The sequence below is a fragment of the Tauraco erythrolophus genome, chromosome Z, assembly GCF_009769465.1.
Source record: "Tauraco erythrolophus isolate bTauEry1 chromosome Z, bTauEry1.pri, whole genome shotgun sequence".
NCBI lineage: Eukaryota > Metazoa > Chordata > Aves > Musophagiformes > Musophagidae > Tauraco > Tauraco erythrolophus.
In genome coordinates, this window is record NC_141496.1 from 26559795 (window position 1) to 26581645 (window position 21851).

A 21851-nucleotide genomic window follows, 5' to 3' on the forward strand; every position below is an offset into this window, starting at 1 on the left:
TGCCTGACTGAAATGGTTACAAACCTTTCGGGATAAGATTATTGAACAGACTGGCATTTCAGCTGCTTGGATTTACAGTGCAGCACTGAGTTGGGACGGCTGATCCTTTAGCTGATGAGTGTAAAATACTGGACAAATAGTCATCTTTTGGAGAAGAGGTGAAGGTGGAATAGGACATACAGGACCTTCTAATAACTTGGTGGTGACTGGCCTTCCTTTACTGACAGACAGCATGCAATACTAGAAATCAGACAGCTATTTGTTATTCCTAGCTGAAGGAAGAGACACAGACCAGAGAAAGCAGAAGATCTGGCACCTTTTCCAGCAGATATCTACAGACTAGCAAAGATGATAGGTTCTATGTATGATAAAGAGACACAGGATCACTATTAAAGTATTCAGACTTTTTTTTCTTAAATTTTGCTGTATTAATATTGCTTAAGAGTGTTAAAAAACATGCACAAAAATGTGGTAGAGGTGGGAAAAAATAGTGTCAGACACAGCTGTAGTTCTTCAACTTGAAATATGAAAAGCAGAAACTGAATCATTAGATTCCATGAATAAACATTTTCTGATATGAACACAATTACCGAGGCACTTGGTTAGTCACAGATACATATATGCTGGAAGGCAAATTAAAGTGGGGATGTACTCAATGTAGCCCAAGTGGGAGCACTGTCAGAACAATACATAAATCTCCAGTATCCTCATTTGAAAAAAGGTGATGATAAATGTGAGGGTGTTCAAAATGAGATGCATGTTGAATAATGAAGAGCTGATCAGTGCTTGTGTTATTTTCTCTGTGATTTTGAGGCCACTTTATGTTTTTGTTTACCAAATATTGAATCAAACTTGACAGCTTGCTGAACAAAATAGTTATGAAATGTTGTCCTGTACAGTTTCAGGAGGTCAGAGATATATCCTTTTGTAACTTACTTGATAACTGTTGATTTCTTGGCCTTTCTAAATATTGAAGATAGAAATATTCACACCTAATGGTGTGAATTGCAAAAGCTGGTGTGCGTAAGTGTAGCTTTTGCGCCATATCTTGAAGTGCCCTCTCAGTTAGTTTTTCACTTCCATATTTTTCTTTAATGGTTCTTCCTGTCCGCTTTTCCTGCTCTATGAAAAGGTGATAGGACAAAATCATCTTACTTTAACAGAACGTTTCTGTTGAATGAAGCTTTACTGGCTCAGTTTTTGACTTTTTGTTTGTTTGTTTTGTACATTGTTGGTGATACATAATGTTAAATACAGTGATGCGTACTTAGTTATTTTGTCAAATCATTTTAAGAGCTTTCTGTTTTTATCTGGTTCTTGAGTTTATTATTTTTATTCTTTGATGATCTTGAATTTCTTGGTCCTGTAGAGAAAGGCGTAAAAGGAAGAGTAGAAGTCCCTCCAAGTCTCCTAAAACATCCAAAACAACAAAAAGAAAGTCTTCACGAACTCCTTCTCCAAGAAGGTCAGTGTAATGTAAACATAAAAGTTAATGAGCAGTAAAGGAGGAAGGATTTATAGTATTTTCATTGTTTTCCTGTCTTCACAATAATCATCTCAGATGATTTCAGTGGGTCAGTATGATTCAGTTTTAATTCAAAACAAAAAGAAAACAAAAACCTTCATGGATTTGAGGTTCGGTGTGCTTTCAACTGGAGAGTTTAAAATCTGTCAACTATGCAAATTTTCTTGAAATCAATAAAAGGTCTTCATCGAATACAGATTAATTTGGTTTTCTCTTTGCAAATACCATGCATCCTGAACACATGCATTCTTTAGCTCTCTTCGGTCAAAAAATTCCTTTGTCTTTGAGAAGGATTTTTTGTTACGTTTGGGTTTTTTTGGAAAACCCACAGATGAGAGTTTGGTTTGCAGTTAAATGGTTTGAAGGTTGTTGCTTTTGGATCAAATTCTGATTTGAGTAAAAATTTTCTTAAACAGAAACAAGAAAGAAAAAAAAAGAGAAAGAGATACAAATAATGAAAGAAGAGAAAGAGAACGCTCCACCTCCAAGAAAAAAAGTAGCAGAGAAAAAGAAGGAAAGGAGAAATCTGACAAAAGCACCACTACTGTGAAGGTAAGCTGTGTGACCAAGTGATAAAGAAAGTGAAGTGGTGCTAGTGGAACCATTATTGAAATTCCCTCCCTTCTTTTTCTTTCTTTTCCTGCTCCCTTCTTTTTCTCCTGTTGTTTGGGTTTAGCTTTTGCCAGTTGGAGACCTACAGTTGATGTCAGTGGGCCAGTTTGATAAGTCTGTGTTTGAACTTTACTACACCTATAGGAGCTCGTGTGAATAGGTTACAGAAACACTTCGTTTTGATTTTCTTTTCCTGTTCTCTGCCATATGTTAGGAATTGTCTGGCTGCCCATTCCTGGGGGGGCAGGAAGCAAACTATGTAAACTAAGTAGCAGTGTTCAGGGACAGCTTGGCTGTCAAACTGAAAAGATTACTTTATTTGTAAACTTTCACTCTGCAGTTCAGCCTCTGCCTGGTTGCTTTGGTCCTGGTCGGTGTATTGAACTCTGCAGGAATAAAGTTGAAAAGTTGGGGAAGAGTGGTATGGGATTTTCCCCTGAAAAGTAGAAGGTGATGTGATTAAGAAAAGAAACATCTTAGAATTGGAAAAGCAGCATGCCTTTAAAGAGTAATTTGTTATACTCAGAATTACTCAACTGTTACAAAACAGCTGGTTTAGGTGACTCTGTCCATGTGCTTAAGTAATTATCTCACTCAAGAACTATCTTAAAGTGCATCAGAACCAAAAAATGTGAACGAAAAAAATTAATCCCGTGGTATTTAGAAAATATGGTGAAATCTTAGTTTCTGGAGCTGTTTCTTATGGGTACCATAATGTTGCTTGTTCTAGTTTTTGTGAATATTGATGATAAAGACAGATCACTTTATGGCAATAATTTCTTGGATGATGGGTTGTTGTAAGTGCCTAACATCAGCCAACTGAAAAGAAAACTTTAAAAAAAAAAAAAAGGAAAAGAAGCTGACACCACTATTCTAAAACAAGACAGGATATGCATGTGAAATTTGAGACAATAAAAATACCAACAGTTGGTTGGAAGTCATATCCTATAATGATAAGAATATGATTTTTTTTTTTGTAAAATAATTTTATCTTTGGTAGGACAAAGATCACACTAAAGGGGATCAGAATTCAGAAACTGACAAGGAAGTAGACAACAGAGATACACAGAGGACAGATGAAGTGAAACTACAACAGAATGGGAACTGTCAACCAAATGAAGAGAATCTCTCAATTAAAATGGAAGAAGTTTAAAGCAAAGAATGGACCTCTGATTCAACTAAGGAATGAAATCCAAAGCTTCTTGTTTCCCAGAATGAGGAAGAAAATGTCAAAGCAATCAACCTGAATGTGTTGGTAGTACTAGTAGCTCTTCCAGTTCTTGTGATAGCTCTGTTGTCTTCTTGCTGTAAAGCAAGAGAGCACGGACCAGTAGTTATACCATGAAAAGACAGATGCCATCAGAAGTATTCATCTCTGAAAATCCATGTATTTCCATGATGGCTGTACTTATTTGTAAAATGATTTATGTTAAGTTTTGCCATAATCTGTTACAAGTAAGTAGAAACTGAAAGATGTAAACCCCAAAAAAGCTGAAGATATGCATTGAAGGTTGTTTAAAATACTGCTTGTTGATGATTTTCATATTTGTTTTACCTTGTGGGTTAAAAATTCCCAAAAACTTCAATGTGTACTGTTTGATGTGCTTGGAAATGGTGCATAAATATACACACTTTTGTTGTAAATGACAACTGTAGGGAAAGGTTTTTTAAACATAAACACAGTTTTACGGTTCTTATGATAATACCCACTGACTAGTATGTTTTTCATTTGCTCACTGCTTGAGATTCTTGGGTTTTATTATTTAAAAGAATTTCTTACTAATATCCCTAAAATTAAAATTTCTTTTGAAGTATTTGAACAATGCATGCTACTTTTTCTGTTCCTAAAAGGAACATTGCCATGTTATAGATAATAGATTAGCTTACCGGGCTATTTTTGGGTTGTTTTGTTTGGTTGTTTTCTTTTATCCTTCCAGAAGTGAGCACATATGTATGATATTATCAGAACTTACAGCTTTGTTTTGAGCCGTACTGCAGTGTGTCTGTTCAGCTGCAAATAGTACAGGTGCCATTATGAAAATGAATTTTTCTTATTTGTTTAAAAAAATGTGGGAGCACAAGCAGAAGCTTTAGTGCCTTCTTAAAATGTGGTATTTTCTAGAAATGTATATGTGCTATTACTCATTTTCAGCTAAATCTTACATGATCTCTATTGCTATTTTGCCACCACCATACTGTAGACAAGAATGCAAGTGGTTTGTCAGAACAGTTGTTTGATTCACTTGTTAAAATACTAAAGCTCCATTTTCACTTTTATTTTTTATTTTTAGAAGAGATTTATAGATGAAAGCAATGATGCAATTTGGGACCACCACTATACAAAAGTAGTAGCTGAATACAAAGCATTTTCTGATCACCTGCATCAAAGACAACCCTTTAGACATTTAATCTGCATTTGGATGGCCTTAATTGTTACCTCTCCACCGTCTTCTGTGATGCCTGTTGGGTGATATAAAAGGAATTGTAAGCAAAGAAAGGGGGATAAATAATTGGGGGAAAAAGGTTCTAATTTACACAGGGGTTATATGGTAGAGATTCTTTTTTCATTCTTTGGGAAGAAAGCATGTAAGAAGAGAATGACAAAGCAAATATTTTTGTCAAGGTAAAAACATGGCTTGTGTTTCTGAACTAAATTGGTTACATGAGATTTCTTAAGAGTCATACCTTTAAAACTGACCTATACCTAAAATCGAGTAGATTATTTTTAATATAACTTAATACAATCGAATGACTCAATTGCCTTACCTCATGGGAAGAGTTATTTCTTTCAGTTAAAAAAATACTTAATAGCATATTAGCTATTTGCTTTCTATTGGTTTTTCTGTTCCTTTGCATAGTTAACTCTTCAAGAAAAAAAAAAAGCATATTACAAGGAATGAAAAGTTTACCCAATTCCTAAGGTAATGAAACCCAGTCTGATTGTGAAACTGCTTAATCACTCTTCATTTTCGATGGATTTAATGTTCTTGCCACTGTGTACATTTAAGACTATAGAAAATGCTTTACCATGTAAAGTATCAACAGTCATTTTTGTGATGTTTAAGCCACGTGCTGTTGGCTGGTAAACAGCTTATTCTGATAAAAGAATGACAAATCTGTATGCTTACGGGAAGACTGTGAAGGATTGTGTCTTGCAACAACAGCTGTCTTATTTATGATGTGTAAGTAGCATAGAGCAAAGAGATTGTTTGTATACTTGTTATCTTTGGTACCATTTCACTAATAAAATTAAGTATTTTAGAGGGAAGTTTCTGCTGGTACATGCTTATTAAAGGACTATTTTTAGTTGACTTAGTCTTATTCAGGCAGCTTCTTTGATCTGAAATGCGGATACCAGTGAAAATATACATATATTATTTGTAATATCTTTGAAAAGCTAAGTTTCTCCTTCAGGACAAATTAGAAATTCTTGCAGTGTATCATCTTTCAGCTGATACTGGTTTGATTTCTTGAGTGTTGTTATCCCAGAATTGCATAGCTCTATGACATGTGTTACAGAATATGTAAAGGATTGCCTACAGTTAGCTAAGAGACATGCCTTTGGAGGTTAGTGGTTAGGGACGGCAGCCTTACTGGCTGACTTACCACGTGTCAGTCCGTATGCAGCACATTGGTATATTGTATGTGAATGAATGATTCCCTTGCAAAAAGGGTTTTTTTTTTAAAAAAAAAAAAAAGGCAAAGCTCTCCTCCAAAAAAGCAGCCAACCACCAAACGCACACATTTCCGCTCCACTTCAAGTTGTATTTTCTTACAGATGCTGTGCTTTCTGGTTTTGCTTTGTAAATACCGTGCAAATCTGTGAGGTAGTTAAGGTCTATTAGTATTAGGTGTTTTATAGTCCCCCTCTTCCCAAAAAGGCATTACTAGAGCACTAGTATTCTGTAAAATGCCTGCCTTTGCGGAGGGTAGCTCGTTTTTAAACCGGTAGTGTAGCGCAGTAGTGAAGTTCCTGCCTTCTCCAAGAGGACTGTGTGCGTCATCCATTAAATGTATCCGTCTTCCGCTGTCAGTCCGTTGCCTTCATCGTTAGCGAGTTTGCATGCTGAGCTGCTGTGTCAGGTTGTTTGGTGTTGCACTTTATAAATGGGATTAAATTGAGTGGAGGTTTGGAGAACAGTGTAGTTCATGATGGCCGTATTGCTTTAAGTGTAATTTCGTTTCAGTCAGCCTTTAATTGAGAATATTGTGACTTGTAATTGCTCAGAAAAGTGATGATGTGCCTTTTTGCCAAAACCGTGTTACAGCACATATGCGTAAGCTTCTGTTAGTGACCACAGTTATTTTACAACAGTGTTGCTGGATAACAGGTAGGGCTTTTCTTCAGATTTTGGAAGAAGAAGGTGGAAGACATCTGCTGGTGGATGAAACGGGATTCCAACCTCAAAATAGAGGTGTCTATGACTTAGATAAATTAATCGAAGTCAATAGGTTTATAGAGGTGTGAGGGATGAAATTTTGTTTGCAAACAGTGATGGTACTATGGTATGTAAAGAATATTATTTTTCATACTTCAGAATTAGAACTGAGCACTTCAACTGGAAACTAAAAGCATCTGAAGAATGCCCGAGAAATGGGCGACGTGTGGGTTTCGCCTGCCCCTTAGTCACCTGTTCAGTTTTTGTTGGCAGTTTCAGATAGTTGCATCTGACCCAGCTTTATGTTAGCTGGCCAACAGCAGCAACCTGTGCACAGCTTGGATTCTGAAATGAGTGGTGGCCACTCGAGCGTGTTTATTCTGCTGCAAAGAAGTCAAATTCTATAGTCTGTAGAATTCTTTGTGTTGCTTAGGAGTGTTCTCTGGCCCCCTTATGTCTAAAGCAATACCTGAAACTACTTTGAAACTCTGCGAATGTTTGTTACGTGGTATCTTCTCTCTGCTGCCCTTAGCTTGTGGTGGTATTTTGTAATAGTATTAGATTTAGGGATTTCTGAGATTTCCTTCTGGTCTAAGGAAGAGACAATAAGTAAAGGCTGCTTTGTATGATACAAATTATTGTATCCTTACATGCATGTATTCTGTCTTTATTACTGTGTTATTTTTTCACTCGCATATGACCGTTGCAAGCAGTAATGCCGTGGTGATATTTCTGTCTTCTGTGTCTGAAGCATTTCTGCATCACTGTCTTTCTGTTAGTTTATAATGAAACAAGGTTAGAGTTCAAGTATTTTAATTTTGCAAGGCATTCGCTTAGAGGGAAAAAAAAATAATCTTGAATCTTGTAAATGTGAAAATTGCAATTCAGTGGTAAAACAAATAATCTGAATGATGCGAATTCTGAACAATGATTTGCAAACTGGGGCATATTATGGGTCCCACCTGCCACTTGGTGGTACTTTCAGATTTGTAGCAATCGATTATTGCCTTTTTTGTTATCATAATTTTAAAAGTGAGAGTTGGACTTGGTGACACAAACGCAGAGATCTGTAAATGGCTAAAATAATGTAAATCAATAGACACTTAGTTCAGAGAGATGTAGTTTCCTCACCAGGGACTAGAGTGTGGACAGTCGAAATTTGAAGATATCCTTAGCGCTATTAGCTAAAGAGAATCTAAAACTTAATTTTTTTTTTTTCTAATGTGTAAACAGAAAATTCAGCCTGTACGTTAGGTTTATTTTTATTTGTTGAAAAGTGTAATTAAAATAATATTGAAATCTAAAAGCACTGTACAAAAGGGATTTTTTTTTTTGTGTAAGAGAAATACGCTTTCAATTGTGGTTAATTTTAAACTTTTAAAAAATGTCTTTGCATGCATTGTTTATTCCGAATTCAAGAGCACTTCATTGATATCTGAGCACCTTAGTTTGGGGATTTCTTCTGTATTCTCTTCAATATAAAATAGCTGAATGAACTTGTCTGACAATATGTGGAGGCAGCTGCTTTCTCCTCCCTAGTTTGAGGAGACACACAGAAGTGTTAAATTCTGTGTTAAGTAAATAGCAGTTGAGAATCTATCTACAAACTTCAGTTTTCACAGTGATTGTTGAGCTTAATACAGGAGACAGTAAAAAAGAATTTTTAGCTGTTTATGTATTTTCCTCTAGAAAGTTTCAGCTTACACTTTTTTTTTTTAATTCATTACTTTTCTTTACATTAATCTTGTTTCAGATTTGATACAAGATTTTTGGTGTTCCATAATAATCTTGTTAATGAAATTATTCTCCCATTGAAAAGGTTACATGTGTCTTTTTTGACCTGAAAGACTGTTACCAGCAAAAGGTAAAAGAATAATTTCATCTTCCTTTTGCTCAGTCCCTGATGTCATTAATGGGCTGCCAGTGAAGTCGCTCTCTTAGAAGTCATTGTTGCTCTACTCAGTAAAATCTTCCTTGGTGCAAAGATTTAGAACTGCTGCTGCACTGATGAGTACATCATGGGCCACTTCAAGTTGCTACTTCATAAATACATAATTTTCATAACAATCAAAGGAATGAGTGATCTGAGTAATTTGACATGCACAGTTCGTGTAGCCTATCAGTAGATCTTTCCTGGTATTTTTCCCACTGATACAGGAGCTGTTTTGTTGTACGAAGCACCTATCACAGGCTGGTTTCAGATACACCTGGGAAACCTAATCACTACAGCAAGGAAAAATACAATTTCCTTTCTGTAAGTTAGATATTTCTGGTAATAAAGTAGGTCTTCTAAGTTTAAGAAACATATAACCAAACTTCTTCCATGCTGATAGAGTATATTTTTGAATTAATGAAGCAACTATGAAATGGTACAAGAAAATAAATGTCAAATGCTGCTATTATGTTGTTATTTTTGTAAATAAACAATATCTCAAAGCTATAATGATGTCATAAACTCACTTCCTCTATATTTGGATTAGATACAGCAAATGGCTGTGAAGCAGTTCTTTTTCTCTCTCTTTTTTTTTTTTTTTTTGTTTTGTTTTGTTTATTTTGTTTGTTTTTAGGCTAGATCTGCCCCAGAGAATCAATATTACAGGCAAGGTAGTGAGAGGTTAAGTAATTGAATGTATCATCACTGTTTAGTTACAGAAAAGGCTTCTGAATTCCCTGGCTGGGCAGGGGATTTTTTTCTTCAGAGAAAACTGCCATAGTTCCACCAAGGAGAGCTTGTCACTTTCAAACAGTAAGTTAATAAATGTGGCTGTGTAGAAGCGTATGTCAAAATTCCCTTTTTTTTTGTTGTTGTTTTTTTTTTTAAGTAGGATCAGGAGTTCATGCAGAGCTCATTAACAATTTATTGTGGGTATTTTTATATTAAAATTTGTAGAAAATTCAGTGCTTAAGCTTCACTATTGCTTTGTATAATGTGTAAGAATCTAAATAAACAGTAATTAAGGAGCAAAAGTTTGAGATGTGCTTCTCAACAGATTTTAACTTGCTCAGTAGGGATCTCGCCTTGTGGTTTTAGAGAGCAGTCATGTCTGTAATGAGACTTGTGGCCGGTTTAACTCCTACTGATGGGGTGATTTAGGGAACACACCTGTGGTCTGGGTGACTGCGTTTTGCCATGCTGCTCCTCTGAATGTGAAAGCAGGGAAAACCAGATCCGAGAAATATATTGAGATGTCTTTGCAATGGTTCAAAATAATATATTACCTGTTGATATTATATACTACCTAATTTCCTTGAGTAATTATTCACTAAAAATAAATTATTTTTAGAGAAGGGGGTTGAAAATTGACTGAAAACGTGACAGTCCTTTAGAATCAAACTTTTTGTGTACATGGCTTGTACATGTGTTTTAAGAAAAAAGGCAGACATGAATGTTAGCAGTAGTCTTTTGCGAAATGTGCTGCTTCGGTATCAGACCTGGGGAAGACTGTACTTCTCTTGTTTTTCTCTCTACAAATTTTACAATTCTTTTTACAGGTGGAGCCTAAAGAAAACCTTTTAACTTTTATTGAAGTAATATTTCAAGGGTTGATTCAGATTACTGGGTTTAGAAGTTGAAAGCAAATGCGTTGGTCCACATGCAATGTGAACATTAAACAAATGTATAACCATCTGCTTTCATCGGATTTGTGTTTTACTATGCTGAGGTAACATTTTCCACAATTACTCCCATGCTTTGTTCAGTTTTAAGGGGATACTCTTCTTATTTTACCGAGACTCATTTAGTAAGTCTTCTGAGATGTCGAATGCTTGTCTTTCTACTAGCTTGGCATTTTCCTCGCAAGTATTCTGCTCTTAAGCGTCTCGGTCATCCTGCCTGGTCTCATCAAGAGCAAGTATTTCGTAAGGACTAGACTTGTCTGAAACATGCTTTAAGTCATACTGACCCATCTTACAGGCTCATGCAAAATGAGCAGTATTTCTGAATGAACCATAATGCAGAGTACATACAAAGATATTATGAGATGGTATATATTAACCAGGAACAAACATACAGTGCTTTTTTGTTTGTTTTGGTGTGCCCAGTTAAATTCCCCTCTAGCCAGAGGAGATTTTGGTTATTAAAGAGTTTATTGGGATGAGAAGAGGGGCCGACCTCTGTAAAAGTTGTCGACTGGATAGTTATGATGTTAGTTGCAAGGTGTTATTTGATCTCTCCAAGTTTCATTTGTATCTGCAACGAGATCCTTTGATCCATTCAAGATACTTAGAGCTGTGATATGTTTGTTCTGTTGCTTAATCTCCAAAGAGGGTGGAAAGACGACAGCTGTATGTTTATGATGTGAGCCTGTGAGAGCTGGAGACTGCTTTGTAGTGCTGTTTCTCAGATAATGTGGGACACCCAGCAAGTCACTGAAATGCTCTGTTCTTCACTCTTATGAATTTGTAACAGGACTTAAAATACTTGCTTTGTTCAGTCAAAGTGTGGCAATGCTGAATTTACTAGTTTAAAGTGTACTTCAGAATCTTTTGATGGAATAAAGTGTTAGACCTGAGTTATTGTATTGCACTGAGCACATTAGAGATGGGCATTTACTGTGCTTTTGTGGCTAGATGAAAGGTGGTAGCCAGGTATTGCGTAAGTTAACTCATTCTAATAAATCCGATTCCCTTTGATCATTTTTACCTGGCGTAATTTGTAGTTGTAAGGACTGTAGTAATTCAGTAGATGATAATACAACATAGAAATCCTACTTCTTTGATTTAAGAACTGTCTTTTCTTCTGTCAGATGTGTAACCTATTCCAATAGTAGCTCATAACTGTAATGGGAAAGAGTAGTATATCCCTTTTGAAATGATTGTGTTTTGTGGGTTCTGTGTCATCCTCTGTCTATAAGATAAGAAATTTTTACCTTAATGCTCTTTATAAAGAGGGATGAATAGAGATCTGTGGAGAGCGCAAAGGCAAAAATTATTATTTTAGATGCTATGTCAGCCTTCCAGATCATAGTTCTCAAGAGCTTTGTAAAAGCAGTCAAGCATCGTACCTGTCCTCTGTCTCCCCCGAGTTTAGAAGAGTGTAAAGGGGTGAGTAACTGTCCAAGCCTGCTGGTTCCAGTGTTGATTCATCTTCTGCCTTACAGGCACACACATGATATGTAAAATGCCTAACATTAGGATCAAACGTCTCTGCCTGTGATAATATGATTATCTATACCTTGTAAACTGTTGCTGCTGCTTGATGCTTAGCTGACTGGAAGCTGTTACAACATTTGGCTGGAGGAGAGGGTTTGGGTTTTGGGGGTGGGAGGTGAGAACCATGTACGATTCAGTATCCCCATTCCTTTTTGTATTATGAAGGTGTGAACTTGTATACTATGAACTATGAATTGAGATAACTTTGAGATGGAGTGGAAGACCAGTTGCGTAAATCATGAAGGATTAATAGCTGTACTGGTTGAAGAGGACTCCATGCGTGGAATTGGGTTTGTTGCAATGTGAGACAGGGGACTGAAAGCAGTTTGCAATGAGGCCCTGCTGTTAGGTGGGTATTTAGGCAGGATGCTCATTTTGGGCTTATAGAGAAACTTGGCTTTACCACTGTTAACTGATAACCTTTAACACCAGCTTTCCAGAAAGCTCATGGTGTTCTTGCTTTTGGATCACTGCACTAATGTTGACAATATACCCTTTCCAGAACATTAGTTTGAATCAATAGATGGAAACCTTCCTTTTCTGATACAGTTCTGTGGATCACCTACCAAGACTTTGCAAACTGCAGTCTGGGATTTGCTATAGCAATACCTTGTTTTGAAAATGTCACCCTTTGTTGCTGTGAACACAGGGTGGTTGTGTGTCCTGAGAGAGAAATCTCCAAGAAAGGTTCAAGCCCCTTAAGGCTTGTTCAGGGAATTACAGTGGAGAAATGGAAACACTCAAGCCAGAATCTGTCCTGGAATTTCAAAAAGTACAAATGTGATAGCTGGTGTAGGAAGAACATCTTCAAGAAGTCGCACTGTGCTGCACTGCAGTATAAAATTCAGTGCTAGAGCACCCTCTCTTGAGCTATTGTAGTAGTGTTTCAGATACTGTTTGAAATACTGCATATTTAGACATCAGTATGCTACAGGCTTTCCTACAAGCCTACTGCAGAGCACCGCTATTTTTAGTACCCTGCCACTGCTATTTTAGTACCTTAGCTCAGTAAGAATCTGCTAAAATGCACTAGAACATGATGTTCAGAACCATGAACAAGGAGATACTCCGTGTGTAGGTTACAGGGCCTTTTTAGTCATATCTGGAATAGCTTCGTTTTGACTTTGAGGACATGCTCAGTTCATTACCTGCTGCCTTGGACCAACACCAGGGGACTGAGGCTGATGTCTGTGGAAGGTTTGCATTCGATTACATGCAGCTAATTAACTGATGAAATGTAGTTGTTCGAACTGTGTCTTTGGGGGTTAGAGGGGGTGTGAGTGTGGGAAGGTAGTTTAAAATGCTTGGGAGCAGGAAGGTGCTTTTATTTCATTGAAATCAAGAGAAAATTAAGCCAATCTGAGCTCTGTAATCCGTAATGAGTCTATGAATGCAATGAGAGTTTTGCCAGCGTAGAGAAGAGATGGGAACTGTAAAGCTGGGTTCTGCTGACGTGGCATTAGGCAGAGTACCATGGTGCCAGTGTGAAACACTGGGCCTCCTGGGCAGCTGGTTCCAGGTCCAAGACATATTGGGGGTGCTGGAAGCACAGGCTATGCAAGTGTAGGTGTATAAGGAAAAATAAACAGTTTATCTTCTATTTCGTTCCTGCTGCTTGGAGCTCTGTCAGTCAACTTGTTCTCTGCATCCAAGCTTTCCACTTTTGTTCCTTGAAGCTTTCCAATAATCAACTAGTAAAAAAAACCACAAAAAACCCCAAACAAACAAACAAAAAAAAAACCCCAAAACAAAACCAAAGCAAAACACAAGTGCTCTTAGAAGTTGAAAAAGTAGTATTCTGTTATGCTTGTAATTGATTCCCCAGTGTTGCCTCTCCATGTGCTAAGATCAGCACACCTTTTCATCCAATCTGGAAAGCAGAAGCTGAATCATTTGCAGTATTACAAACAAAATAGATTGACTATTTGCCAAGAAAATATTTGATGTACACAAGATCTAAAGTTTACTGCAACCCTGGAACTTCAAATACACAAATATGGAAACAGAGGAGAAACTCTGATGCTTCAGGAAAGGCAAAAGTAAGAAACATTCTTACAGCAAATGGCATGAAAGCAGTTGTATAATGAGTTTATGAGTAAACACACAACCATTTTTGGAATCGCAGACTTCTCAATCCTTGCAATGCAGATAAGGCCTATGTAAGGTGAATTTAAGTGTACTGCCGTAGCTTTGCTTTTCTTATTTATGTTTTGCAAAATCCCAAGGGTCTTCTGAACAAGTTTGAATGAACATTGAAATAGGGCGAACAGAATCATATACTACTGGATTGTGTTTTAGCTGGTCTTGGAGCTAAGGCTTTCCTCAGCATCTGCAAAATCTCTAATGTTAGTAGTGAAAATATTTTTATTTTTTCCTAGTGGGATCTTTACTAGCAATGTTAATTTTCATTGAGCCAATGTAGTCCATGTAAATTCTATCTTAACTTTTCCACAAATGCTGTATAGCATTGGAAGGACATTTGTATGACCTAGCGTAACTGGAGCTAGCAAGTTAGAACTTCAATGTGACTATGTGCTATTGCTTTTTTAGCTATGAGGTGCTAACCCGTGTGATGTTGAGAAGTAGCAATACAGTCTTTGCCTAGATAAATAGCTCATCTATGTATGTTGTATGGGCATTGTATCTCTAAATTAGAGAGTCATGGGTTTGATGGATGGACCACTCGGTGGATAAGGAATTGGCTCAATGGCCGCACTCAGAGAGTAGTGGTCAACGGCTCAATGTCCAAGTGGAGACCGGTCACAAGTGGCGTCCCTCAGGGGTCCGTGTTGGGCCCGGCCCTCTTCAACATCTTTGTCGGTGACGTGGACAGTGGCATGGAGTGCACCCTCAGCAAGTTCACCGATGACACCAAGCTGTGTGGTGCCGTCGACACGCTGGAAGGGAGGGATGCCATCCAGAGGGACCTTGACAGGCTGGAGAGGTGGGCCCGTACCAACCTCATGAAGTTTAACCAGGCCAAATGCAAGGTCCTACATCTGGGTCGTGGCAATCCCAGGCATAAATACAGACTGGGTGGTGACTGGATCGAGAGCAGCCCTGAGGAGAAGGACTTGGGAGTACTGGTGGACGAGAAGCTCAATATGAGCCGGCAATGTGCGCTTGCGGCCCAGAAGGCCAACCGCGTCCTGGGCTGCATCAAGAGGAGCGTGGCCAGCAGGTCGAGGGAGGTGATTCTCCCCCTCTACTCTGCCCTTGTGAGACCTCACTTGGAGTACTGCGTCCAGTTCTGGAGTCCCCAACATAAGAAGGACATGGACCAGTTGGAGAGGGTCCAGAGGAGGGCCACGAAGATGATAAGAGGGCTGGAGCACCTTTCCTATGAGGACAGGCTGAAAGAGTTGGGGCTGTTCAGCCTGGAGAAGAGGAGGCTCCGGGGTGACCTTATAGTGGTCTTCCAGTACCTCAAGGGGGCCTACAGGAAAGATGGGGAGAGGCTGTTCAGGAGGGCCAGTTATGATAGGACAAGGGGTAATGGTTTTAAAATAGAGGGAGGTAGGTTCAGGTTGGATATTAGGAAAAAATTTTTTACTATGAGAGTGGTAGAACACTGGAACAGGTTGCCCAGAGAGGTGGTGGATGCTCCATCCCTGGAGACGTTCAAGGCCAGGTTGGACAAGGCCCTGAGCAACCTGATCTAGTTGGAGATATCCCTGTTCCTTGCAGGGGGGTTGGACTAGATGACCTTTGAAGGTCCCTTCCAGCCCTAACCATTCTATGATTCTATGATTCATTGGCAATTACAACCAGTTTGACACAGCTATGATAATTAAAAATTGCAGAAACACAAGTAACCTCCTTTCCAGAAGTGAGTATGTAGTGCTTGAATATAACACACGTAAGTCACAGTGGCCATGTTCATTTCAAGATAGATGGAACCCACTAGAGCTATCCAGACATTGAATGCATTGCCACAGGTGTCATACCAAAAGAGAATTACGAGCCTTACAGATTCTAATTCTGGTGATACCCAGCAATGATACACTTGAAATGAATGTCAGAATCGTTATTTAATTGCAACTCACAAGAAAGGTGAAGATTGCTGTCAGCTGAGTACTTTGGCTTGAACTACTACCAGCAAAATTCTGCAGTAGCAGTTCCTATTTGGGAAAGGTCAGAGAATATCCGTAAGAGCTCTATGCTTCTGCTATCCATTTCTCTACTAGCAGCCTGTCAAAAACTGGCTGCAGCCTACAATTTTTCAGGTAAAGCAGCATGTCTACTACACTCCAGCCTGTCTAGACTTCAGTGTCCACAGTCAGGACCTGAACTTGTTTCGTCACAAGTTACCTGGCAGTGCTGGCTGTTGCTGTGCCTGTCATTCCTTAGGATTTCCCTTTGTCCTGCCGGTGTCTACCACTTCAACAAATCCAATTACTTCCTTGGTTACTATGTTTCTGTAAGGTTTCTGCCCTGGCCCAGGGAAGGTTTTGTGCGAGTAAGCTGGAGCACAAGTCTTACCAGCAGCGCCTGAGGGAATTGGGGTTGTTTAGCCTGGAGAAGAGGAGGCTGAGGAGAGACCTTATTGCTCTCTACGACTACCTGAAAGGAGGGTGTAGTGAGTTGGGTGTCAGCCTCTTCTCCCAAGTACCAAGTGATAGGACAAGAGGAAAAGACCTCAAATTGCACCAGAGGATGTTTAGATTAGATATTAGGAAAAATTTCTTCTCAGAAAGGGTTGTCAAGCATTGAAACAGGCTGCCCAGGGAAGTGGTTGAGTCACCATCCCTGGAGGTGTTTAAAAGATGTGTAGATGTGGTACTTAGCGACATGGTTTAGTGGTGGACTTGGCAGTGCTGGGTTAATGGTTGGACTTGATCTTAAAGGTCTTTTCCAACCTAAATGATTCTATGATTCTATGAAGCACTGAAGGGGTGGGTGATGTGAATGACCGTTTCTAGCATGGCAGGTTGTCTTTAGTTTTATGAATCAAACTGGTGCTTCTGCTGTAGAAATGAAATAGACGTGAGGATAAGATTATTCCCCACCATTGGCATGGACTGATTTGTCTTAGCAGCAGTCTTCTGTAAACAGGGCTCAGAAGTTATTGATGTAAACTGTTTCGAGTTTCATTACCCATGTTCATATAGATCCCATCAACACAGTACCAGGACACAGTTAACATCATTCAAGCAGTGGACACACAGTGCCATCTAAAGAGAGAGAGAAAAAGGCAAACCAAGAGCCAATGACACAGAGTCAAGAACTCCGAGACAAGTACCTTCTGTAAGCAGAGGGCTTTAATGAAGTGTTTCATTATTTTACATTTTTTGTAGCAGTAACGGGTTGACTCAGATTGACAGGACACCCCTGTGCTCTCTGCTTTCTAGAGGACTCTGCTCAAGTGGAGATGCCATTGTGCCATAAAGATGGCTTTTAAGGTTGCCAAAGTTCCCCAAAGGCTTAGGTTTTTAGGGCATGTGTAGATATTCTGTTGTTGTTTTTATTCTATTTGGTAGTTAATACAGAATGAAAAAAACCTCTGGAATATTGTGGTTGCTGCAATCTCCCATTCTAGGCTGATTAGCTGTTTGTCTTGTCTTTGAAATGTGACAGTTTTCAGTGCTGTGCACTGTAGTCTGATATTGTTTTTTTTAAAAAAAGTCTAAGTATCTCTGTGTCTGTACTACACTAAAAAGACACAAGAAAAAACACCTACTCTGGATACCAGAAAAAAACACATATGTACTAACTTTGTTTTGTGCATATTTACAGAGGCCATAATAGAGACTGAATATTACATTCCTTTCTCTGTAAATATGAAATGCTAAAACACTGTAACCCTGCAGTATAATACCCCATGCTATAAAGCACCATGCTTACGTGCTTCCAAGCCTACAGTTAAGTGTCTAAGCTTTTACAATGTCTAAATTCCTGCTAATGCTAACAGTGGTCATCTAGAGCTATGTTGACTGGGAAAAGAAAAGAAAAAAAATATTTAAAATGCCTTGGCTGTTATAGTCCTGAGCCTTGATATTTGCAATTTCACTCTTAAAGTAACACATACTGAAGCTAAGAATACCGAAGCTAAGAACACTACTGAAACCAATTCAACAGTGCTATAGCACATGAAGTGAAGTATCTTGCATGTTTATTAGTAGAGGTAGGCTTCTGCAGTCATTATACATCTGTATAGGCATACAGTTTTTTAAACTGCCTGAAGAGGTCAAGCAGTTGGACTGGATGATAGTTGTAGGTCCCTTCCAATTGAACTGAAATCCCCATAGAAGAACCAACCAACAACAACAACAAAAAAGATACAAAAAACTAATTGCCCCTAATGGGAAGACGTGAGCACTGTGTGTCTCCATGTCATGTGTCCTTGAGTAGGTAGGTTATTCCACCAAAGCCTCCTTTTTTTTTGGATGAAACTGTTTAGCAAGTGTACTCTTCTATTTCTCTCCACATAAAAGGTTCTTTGCTCTCAAAGGATACATCATGATGGATGAGTTCTTCATTTATACCTAATTTCCATGCCAGGATATTTCATGCATCTCTCATTCTCCCAAACGTACAATTTACAGCCATTATACGAATATTGAATGTGATATTGCTCTGATGAGATCACTTAAGAATTACATATACTGTGAGATTTATAACTGGAAGTGGAATATATCCATCTCTTCTATTTGAAAGTTCTGGGGAAGCCTCTTCTATTTGTGTACTTCTAGGGAAATTCTCTTGGCCTGATAAATGGATTTTCTTTAGCAAGATGTCAGGCAATGGCTAATACCGGGGAGGGAATACTCACTGGGTCAAAAGCCCAAACTGTCTTTAGGTTTTCATGGATGAAGGCTGCTTCATATACTGAAACTGCTCACAAGCCGTTGGTTTGATTCTACTTATTTACTTTATATGTAACATAATAATATGTACTGGTTTGGTAGGTGCAAAGTAAGAAAAAATGTATTATATGTTTACAGGGATGAGTAAGTTATTGAAAGTACCAACTGCACCAGGAAAGTAAGTTGCTCTGACCAGAGATGAAAGAAATATTATAAGTAAGGAGCATGGATATTTCTTAGATTTTGGAAATGGACAAATTAGGTTGTCTTCACGTGACTACTTGATAATGAGTGTATATCATTTGAGGACTTTATTGTCCATAAGAGCTTTTAATTTCAGCCCCTCTGCTAGGTATCATGAGGAGCAACAGCTCTGCTAATAGCAGGATCATTTGTGTTCTCTTAAATTCAAATCAGGCAAAGTCATCTGGTTAAAGTTAAAGTTAAAAAAATGAAGAAAGATATTTAAAAGACTGCTCTCGCCTTTGAGGTGGTCTGGAAAGTGCTCCTGTCAGACCTTCTTTCAATGAGCAGAGGTAACAAGGGTGAGTATTAATTGTACATTGCTTTGTGATAAAAAAAAAATGCATTTTAAGTGCTAAGAAAAAACAATGCAAAACCCATAGTGAAATATAGGTTGGTTCCTGCCTGTCTGTATAGACATGGAGAGATATAAATAAAGAGAGAGTTAATATAAATATGTTATGGAGCCTCACTTAATCACTCAAGTGGGGGATACGCAATTTCTCTGAGCTTTTTGTAAGCGTGGCTGTTCTATAACATACTGCCTAATATGCATGGAAATATTTGTGTGAATGTGAATCATCCTTTGCTTTTAATGAGAGAATTTTAAAAGCTGTCCACCTGAGAAGCCTCTGGTGCTGATGGTACAGTCGAATAATTTCTTTCTCCACAAAATAATTTTAATAAAATGCTCCATAAACTAGAGATGACAACAATAAACTGGGTCTTCTACAATAACTGCAAACCGCTAATGCCTACAGAGTTCATGGGTGAGAAGCTGTTGTAAGCTGGAAAAACAGTTCAGACTCCTTGCACCATGGAGATAGATGATGGAGTCACATAGAGAGCATATTAAAGACCCTATTATCCCCTATATTTCAATGACTCCTCCTCTGTGAAAGCTTTGGAGGGATGTCTGAACTATCTATTCAGCTCTCGAAGTCTGTTTGACAGGTACCATCATTGCATTGTGAAATCATATCTGCAACTACATCTCAGAACAGAACATGAATGGATTTCTATGTCTGTGTAAATGAATGCAGGAAGAAATGGCCTTAATCTAATGCAAGTAAAAACTCCAATACTAATAATGATACTTATTATCATCTTCATTTACGCTTAGCACTATTCAGCTAAGATGAAAAAAGTTGTAAAGATCTAAGATGTAAAGCGCTTAATAGTACTTTACATAAACGGATAAGCATCATTTTCTATTGCTAAGTGCAAAGCTTTTCACTCTTTTATTTGGCCAGCTTTGATCAGCCGGAGAGCTTCGCTGGAGTGGTAGACACTTTTGCTGGAACTTTTACCGTAGAACTTATCAGATCTGAAAATCAGGTCTTGAACTGGTTCCAGTGATTAGAGAACTCTCCTGATGACTGGAACAACACTGTGCTTAGAGTGGCAGCCTTGAAATGTCTTCCTGAGTGCCCTGGGACTAAGCACCTAGCAAGAAGTTCCTTACTGGAAGGTTTTTCATACAGTTCCCTGAAAGTTTTGCCTGTGTGAAGACAGTAGGACTTTCCACAGAATTACTGTGGTGAAATGGCTAATCTAATTATATAATCAATCTATTTCACCAGGGAAGCTTATTGAAGTAGAGACTAACTATTGTCACAAGCTCACTGTCCTCTATAGTCCTAAAGGCTCCATTCAAGCATCAGAGGTTTTGGAACTTGATTTTAGGATATGGGAAATTATGAAGATGCTTCACTTCGAATTAACTTGTCTCATCAAAGTTGGTCCAGATGGCAAAAATACTACCTGGCTTTGTTTGAGGTAGTCTTGAGGAGCAAACAAAACCTGGTGGTCACTTTGTGCTGGCTTACTGCTTAGTTCCATTTCCAGATGAGGATGAGCAGCTCTTGCAGGCAGTTTCACTGTCAGGCTCATCAGAGCTTTCTGGCTGAACTCCATGTTGGTGTAGTCACTCAAGAGTGGTACTGTAATGGAAATCATTCCTTCTTCTTCACTTCTAACTGCTTCTTCAGGGGTTTCTTTATTCCTTAGGCTTATGTTTATGTTATTGTCAGGTTCTCCTGACTGGCAAGTGTCACACTTGCTGCCTTCTCCATCATCCGTAAAGAGGTCTATCTTCAAAGGAGGCTTCGACTCATGCTCTATGACATACAGGCTGGTGGTATCATTGTCTGACACGGCCTGAAGCAGTGACCTTGAAACAGGTTTCCAGTTAGTCTGCAAGAGAAAAGGAGGAGAGAGAATAATTTTAGTGTCATCCTTTTGCAAAGTGCAATTGGCAATTAACTCAAATAAGTAGCAAAACAATAAAGCTAAGAAACAGGCAGCCTGGTCCTGCCTATACGATATGCTAACTAATCTGTTTTATCTTGTCTTTGTTGGTTTTAGAAACATGAATGAAAATATTTATTTCGCTAATTCAGAGGACCATCTTCTCCTCTCTCATAGTATTATCCTCTCTCAAAGTTTTTCTTGCTTTTATGTGTGGTTGGGACAAAATGTAGGTTTCACAAAGTGCTCAGCAGCTTGAACTGAACAGCAGCCAAACAGGCTTTAGCTATCAGCTACTGCAAGCAGTTTGTTATCCAACTTAATGCCATGCTGTGATCTAAGTATACCTTGGGTTACAAATTTTCACAAATTCTAGATGATTAAATGGAGAACAGTTTTTAACACCAGGCATCCTTCTTTTCCACTTAGACTGTTCTGCTGGGTTTGTGCACTTTAGCCATAATATTTTTTAAATTATGGCCAGGCTGTATGCTTGAGAGAGTCCAGCGTAGGGCCACAAAGATGATTAAGGGAGTGGAGCATCTCCCTTATGAGGAAAGGCTGAGGGAGCTGGGTCTCTTTAACCTGGAGAAGAGGAGACTAAGGGGGGACCTCATTAATGTTTATAAATATGTAAAGGGTGACTGTCATGAAGATTAAGCCAGGCTCTTCTCACTGGCATCCAATGATAGGACAAGGGGAAATGGATGTAAGCTGGAACATAGGAGATTCCGCTTACACATGAGGAAGAACTTCTTCCCAGTAAGGGTAACAGAACACTGGAACAGGCTGCCCAGAGAGGCTGTGGAGTCTCCTTCTCTGGAGATGTTCAAAACCCGCCTGGTCACGTTCTTGTGTGATCTGGTCTAGGTGGTCCTGCTCAGG

At 38.6% G+C, this 21851-nt stretch overlaps 2 protein-coding genes across 7 annotated transcripts in view; one reads left to right on the plus strand and one right to left on the minus strand.

Annotated features, from left to right (window-relative positions):
• Positions 1-5466, plus strand: part of SREK1 (splicing regulatory glutamic acid and lysine rich protein 1) — a 39949-nt gene extending 34483 nt beyond the window's left edge. For all 6 annotated transcript variants that reach the window (XM_086629978.1, XM_086629979.1, XM_086629980.1 and 3 more), the window contains 3 exons: positions 1370-1465; positions 1942-2077; positions 3138-5466. In XM_086629978.1, coding sequence (XP_086486104.1) covers positions 1370-1465; positions 1942-2077; positions 3138-3290 — 385 coding nt within the window. In that variant the 3' untranslated portion in view covers positions 3291-5466. The remainder of the gene's footprint in view (positions 1-1369; positions 1466-1941; positions 2078-3137) is intronic.
• Positions 5467-20426: 14960 nt separating this feature from the next.
• The window catches only part of LOC147526352 (interleukin-6 receptor subunit beta-like), a 29394-nt gene continuing 27969 nt past the window's right edge, over positions 20427-21851 (minus strand). Inside the window, exon 15 of the mRNA XM_086629303.1 lies at positions 20427-20912. Coding sequence (XP_086485429.1) covers positions 20427-20912 — 486 coding nt within the window. The remainder of the gene's footprint in view (positions 20913-21851) is intronic.